Raw genomic sequence first — 5,980 nt, 5'->3', positions numbered from 1 at the left:
GGGTCCCTGCGGCGGCGTCGGTGCGGTGAGTGCTCCGTGGGGTTGTTTTTTATTGGCACCCACGGCCCCCGTAATACCTCCCAAGGTGCCTGCCTGTGGTGTAAGGGGCCTGGAGATGCCCTCCCGGCCTCCACGGGGCTGCCCGAGCCCCTCTGTTCCTCGCCGGGGCTCTGAGGAGTTATCGCTTGTTAGCCTTTGGTTTTTCCTCTGAAATGCGTATCCGTGAACAGGACTCTGCGTTGGTTTTTTATGAGGCAGAATGGAGAAGAACGGGTTTGTAGCCGCGCCGCGGTTTGCTCTCAGGTGGTCCTCAGAAAGCCCAGGTCGTGCTGAGGGAAAGGAGCAAAGAGGTGTTGTTGCTGGGAAGGGCTTGGTGGGAAACTCGCTGTGTTGTGGGTACGTGAGATTTGGGACTTGGGCACCAAATGGGAAGAGCTCCCCAAGTGAACTGTGTGGCTGGTGTGTTGGTGAGCAGCGGTGCAGTGCTCAGCCCTCAGGTCTGGGCTCGCTGCTCTGTGATTCTCTGATATTTGAACTGTGAATTTTGCTTCAGGCAAAGAAGCTACGGGTTTAGGAAGGGAATATTTGGGACTGACTCTGTGCCGACTGTGGCATCCAGGCATCTTTTCCTTAACGAGCCTGCTGCTCCGTAAAGGGGCCGGGAGCTGGGAGCTCAGGGGAGAGGGCACAGCTGTGGGCGAGGGGCTTGCCTGTCAGTGCTTTGTGAGCTGAGCAGGGCAGAGGCAGAGATTATGGCCAGGCTCATGGTGATGAGGCAGGTCAAGCTGGGAAGCTGGCCCATAAGTCAGGGTCAGGTCCCCTGGTTGCCAGGCAGGCCTGCCTGGTGATGGGGCCAGGCCCAGCAATGAGGAGGGGAACCAGAATCGGACACAGACCTGAGATGGCCCAGCAGGTCCATGGGGACGAGGACAGGCTGAGGCCAGGACATCAGCTTGTGGGTCAGGGCTGGGGCAGCAGAACCAGCTGCTCTGGTAGCAGTAGGGACCAGCAGTCCTGTGGCATCACGGATAGGCTGAAATGGGTCTTGTGGACCATGAGCAAGGTCAGGGAGGTCCTGGGCCAGGCCAGGCAGGGACGGTAGGGCCTGGCTTTGTCCTCAGGGCCCTGACAATGTGTCGTATTGTCACTTCTGTTTCAGTGGAAATAACTGCTGGTTTCTGGTTTGAGTTAAAACATCAAAGCCTGAAAACGTACAAGCCTAACAACTGTTAGCAAGTTCCCCCATGAATGGCAAACAGCAGCACTCCATGTGTTTTAGTGTCATTATCTTCCCACGAGACAAAGTTCAGGAAAATTACCTTTTTTTGGATGAGGGCTAAATAAATGTTTGGGTTATGGGATGCTGATCTGCCCAAAGTATTTGGGCAAAGCAAAAGGCAGCTATCATGCATGTTGCACAGAGAGAATTCAGTGTTGCCTAGGAAAGTTGTTCTTCATTCCCACTGATTCCTGATTTAGATGGGAATATAAACTGCATTCTTATGTTCTTTGAAGTAGTTAGCCTGTATGGAGTAAGGTGTCCAGGGAAAAGAACAGAATTTGCCAAGGTCCAGTACACTTAATGTTACAATAGTAGCATTTCTCTAATTGAGAAAGGCAATTAGTTATGGGACTTCCTTTTCAGAGGTGTGTAAGAATGTAGGAAAACAAGCTTTTTTTTCTCTCTGCATCTCACATATAAGTAATAAGCCATATGTTGTACAATATACCTTAGAAGAAAGTTCCAGTTAGCAAGAACATTGATGGATTACTATGATATCAGTGTTTTGGTTATTTTTTACTGAATAGATCACAAGGGATTGGGAAATATTTTTTTCCTTCCCCAAGTTTCTTGTAACCAGAAGGCTATACAATAACTTTCATTTATATTTTTCTTCTGTAAAGCCTTAGGAATTGCCAAGAACTAGCTGGAGTAAAAGCATGAGTGTTTTTCTTTCATACAGGACATCATGGCAGCCCATCAGGAGAAAAAACCTTCTGAAGAAAGAAAACGCAAAAGCGCCCAAAATGGGACTCAGACATCTCAAGCCCAGTGGGGAAGAGCCTGGTGAGAGAAGCTGATGACCTTAATCAGTCATTGTATTTCAGATTGGTTCATTCTTTCTTATATAGATGCCACAGTCCCTTTCATCTTCACTCTGTTCATAACAGATTGCAACATTGCCCTTCTTTTGGAAGATCACAGATAATGAGCTGTAGTGACAGATGCCAGAGTTCTTGAAGATTTTTAAGAGAGAGAGCTTGCCACGTGGCTTGGGTTAAAACACACTTCTCCTTCCAAATAAGGAAAAGAAATAATAACAATCAGTAAAATTTGTAGTTCCTTCAAGGGCTGAACAAAATATTTCTTGAGATCTGGCAAACAGGTATCTATCTATCTGTGCCATCACCAGCTGATATGTCCTGCTGCAGCAGATTTATGACTCATCTCCCTGTTCTCAAAGAGTTGTGCAAGGATTTGTGGAGTATTGTACAGCAGCTGGAAACAGCCCTGAGTGTTGATGTGGCTTGCCAACACAGGCAGTGTGTGCTAGAGGGTCTGTCTTTTCTGTGTTTCCAAGCTTTGCATAATATTCTTGTGATTCTTTTATCACTTCCAATTGGACACTACCAGTTATACCCATAATTGACTTAAAAACATGAAGACTGTAACAGCAATCTACTTTTGTAGGGCAGATACTACCTGTTCTGCTGCTCTCATAAACTAGCACAGTTTTCTAACAGTTTGTGCTACAGTATGTAGCATGTGAATTTATTTTTTTATAGCTGTTTGTCCCAAGGAAATGTAAATGCCCTGAAAATGTTTTCATCTGGTTAGTCCGAAAAAACTGGGTGACTTAATCAAACCACTGTTTTAAATGTGAGCTGGTAAAAAAAATGCTCTGCTTTGGATTACAGGGAGGTGGACTGGTTTTCCTTGGCAAGCATCCTTTTCCTGCTCATGTTTGCACCACTTATTGTTTATTACTTCATAATGTCCTGTGACCAGTACCAGTGCTCTCTGACTGATCCACTCATTGACTTGCTCACGGGTAATAAACATCTGTCTGACATCTGGAACAAGACTCCTGCACTGACCTATAGAGCTACTGGTATCTATGCTCTTTGGGTCACTTTCCAGGTATGTTCTTGGGTTATGATCTAGATGTAGTGGCTGGTTTTTCAAACAGCTGCTTGATTAATCCTTTTACACAAAGGATAATGGAATGCCATCTTGGCATTTATTCTTGGGTGTTTATCACTTCCTGTGGCATTTTGGAATCCAAATTAAGCTTAAGGGCTTGAAAAATCAATATGTAGATTCCTTGTGTAATATTCCTTATGTGACTTATTCCTTGATGTGGTTTTTAAGAAAAAGCAACTATATAGAACCAGTACCAACTTTCTTTAAATTAATACTCAGTAAATATATTGTAAAGTACCAGTGCAGAAGTGGTATTTTCTATAAACAGATAGTAAAAGAACATTAACTTACAAAATATAACTTATATTTGTAAAATATCATCTAATTTATCCAACTACTCAGTTTGTTTTTTCAAATCTGGTAATGACTTGCATATAACAGAGATTAACTTCAAAATAAAAGGATAAGGACCTGAATCTAGTTACCAACTGTCCAGTCTTTCCATCAAAAAAGGATGGCAACCATACAGTAATTGTTTAATAGGTTGAACATATTCCTAATCTAAAAACACAACAGCTAAATCTTACCATATTTGCTTCTTCAATACTTAGTTGAATATGCTGTGTGTTAGAATTGATATGTGTATGAAATGGATGTTGTTTTTTGGGGTTTTGTCTTGTCTGTGTTTGCTTTTAATAGACTCTCTCCTTTCCAGGTGTTTTTGTATGTATTCATTCCTGACTTCTGCCATAAGTTCCTTCCTGGATATGTAGGAGGTGTGCAAGAAGGTGCTGTCACCCCTGCTGGTAAGCTCTTCTTTAGATTATATACACACTGTACAACCTTTAAAAAATGATAGTATTTCTAGCATATGGATTATTAAAGATTGTATCTGGAGAAGATGTGAACATGAATGCTTTCACCTTCCTCATATGTTTACTTCAAACAAAAATAAAAGCAATCTACAGATTTTTTTTAGAATAAAAGATAGAATTTTTGTATCTTGCTGTTAGTACAACTATTGATATGGCAGGCACCACAAGGGCAATGGGAAAATACAGATTGATCATTTTGGCACTTAAAATCAGCAATGGACTATTGCTAGTATCTGTCAATGCATTTGCACCTGCTGGAGCCAAGTTAACCCATGAGACTTGAACAAAATGTGTGATGTGAACAAAGTGTAACAAAGGGTAATTTCTTACCTTAGTCAGTGTTAGGAGAGATGCCAAATTCACTGTTTCATGAAGTGAGAGCAGAGAGAAAAATTCAGCCTAACAAATCCTGATGGTTACAGCAGAGTCTAATGAAACTTTCCTGAAAGTGTCACAAGATACTTACTTGGGAGGGTGCACAGAGTGAGGTAGTTTCATGAGCACATGATTGATCTTCTATATATTGTGTGCATATCCATATTAATAAAAAGCTGTACTAATGCAGTGTCACTAACACTCATTGTTTTTCTTCCTATTTTAGGTGCAGTGAATAAGTATGAAATCAATGGACTTCAGGCTTGGATCATTACCCATGTGCTTTGGTTTGCAAATGCCTATTACTTCCACTGGTTCTCACCCACCATCATTTTTGACAACTGGATTCCTCTCCTGTGGTGTGCCAATATCCTGGGATATGCAGTTTCCACGTTTGCAATGATTAAAGGCTACTTTTTCCCCACCAATGCCAAAGACTGGTACGTGGTTTTTAATAGCCAGATAATACTAGGTAATCAGACGTGTGAGTTGAATGCTGCACAGAATGACAAGGACAGAGTATATTTTACTGGCACAGACAGAGAGACCAGTCTGTGACTGTAGGTCTTTGCTTCATTAGCACTGTGCTCTGTGTCATGTGCCTGGCAGCCTCAGTGTCACAGATAATAAATTTGACACAAATAAGATGGTTGTAAGGTTATAGTTAGACTGTTCAAAAGTGTTAACAAGAATAAACTAGGGTACCTCTGAAGCTAAAGTTTCTCTACTAATATAATGCTTTGGCTGGGTCAGTTTGTGTTATCTTGCAAAATGTTATATGGTTTTATGATTTTTATTACCATTACATCAAGTGAATCTGAAATGTGTAGTCAGATTAGTAATTACCTGTATTTGTGTGTAACTATACATTTCTAATTTTCTAGCAAATTCACTGGCAACTTCTTTTATGACTACATGATGGGCATTGAATTTAACCCTCGAATAGGAGAGTGGTTTGATTTCAAGCTCTTCTTCAATGGGCGTCCTGGTATTGTAGCCTGGACTCTAATTAACCTTTCCTATGCTGCTAAACAACAGGAGCTGTATGGCCAAGTAACCAACTCCATGATCCTTGTCAATGTCCTTCAGGTAAATTCAAAGGAGAAAAATAAGAAGCCAATGAGGAAACAGACTTGTATTAAAGGAAAAACAACTCTTTGCATTGAAATTGAACTTTCACAGTTTTTCCTTGCCTGAACAACCTCATTCAGTGGTGATGTACCAGGGCTTGCTTCTTTGGACACTTGTAGTAATTTCTTTGGGTGTTTGTATTCAGAGTGCCACTGTAAACACTCTGCAGTACTCATTAAGGGTGCCACCAGTGGCATGGTCATATCTGCACCAGAAGTTTTCATTGTGAACTTAAGAAATACTTCTCTGAGCCTATGTTCTGGAACCAGGCATAGCCTGATCATGAACCTAAAGAGAAAAATGATTAATTCCATGGCTTTAGTTGGAGCAAGATTGGGCAGGTTTTTTTCCCAAGGGCAGCACTGCAACTGACTTTTGTTTGTGTGAGAGATATGCAGAGCTACAGATGTCTCCACACCTAAAAACAGCTATTTGGGTGCTGTGCTTCCTGCTG

The 5,980-nt window shown here is 41.9% G+C and overlaps 1 protein-coding gene across 1 annotated transcript in view; it reads left to right on the top strand.

The window, feature by feature from the left end:
- The first annotated feature begins 1,970 nt into the window (after window positions 1-1,970).
- The window catches only part of DHCR7 (7-dehydrocholesterol reductase), a 5,666-nt gene continuing 1,656 nt past the window's right edge, over window positions 1,971-5,980 (top strand). The window contains exons 1-5 of the mRNA XM_010007423.1: window positions 1,971-2,068; window positions 2,920-3,142; window positions 3,861-3,951; window positions 4,622-4,835; window positions 5,280-5,484. Of these exons, the coding sequence (XP_010005725.1) occupies window positions 1,971-2,068; window positions 2,920-3,142; window positions 3,861-3,951; window positions 4,622-4,835; window positions 5,280-5,484 (831 nt within the window). The remainder of the gene's footprint in view (window positions 2,069-2,919; window positions 3,143-3,860; window positions 3,952-4,621; window positions 4,836-5,279; window positions 5,485-5,980) is intronic.

This window comes from Chaetura pelagica, unplaced genomic scaffold (assembly GCF_000747805.2).
Source record: "Chaetura pelagica isolate M959 unplaced genomic scaffold, ChaPel_1.0 scaffold401, whole genome shotgun sequence".
NCBI classification, from domain to species: domain Eukaryota; kingdom Metazoa; phylum Chordata; class Aves; order Apodiformes; family Apodidae; genus Chaetura; species Chaetura pelagica.
This window is presented reverse-complemented; position numbering and strand designations above follow the sequence as displayed.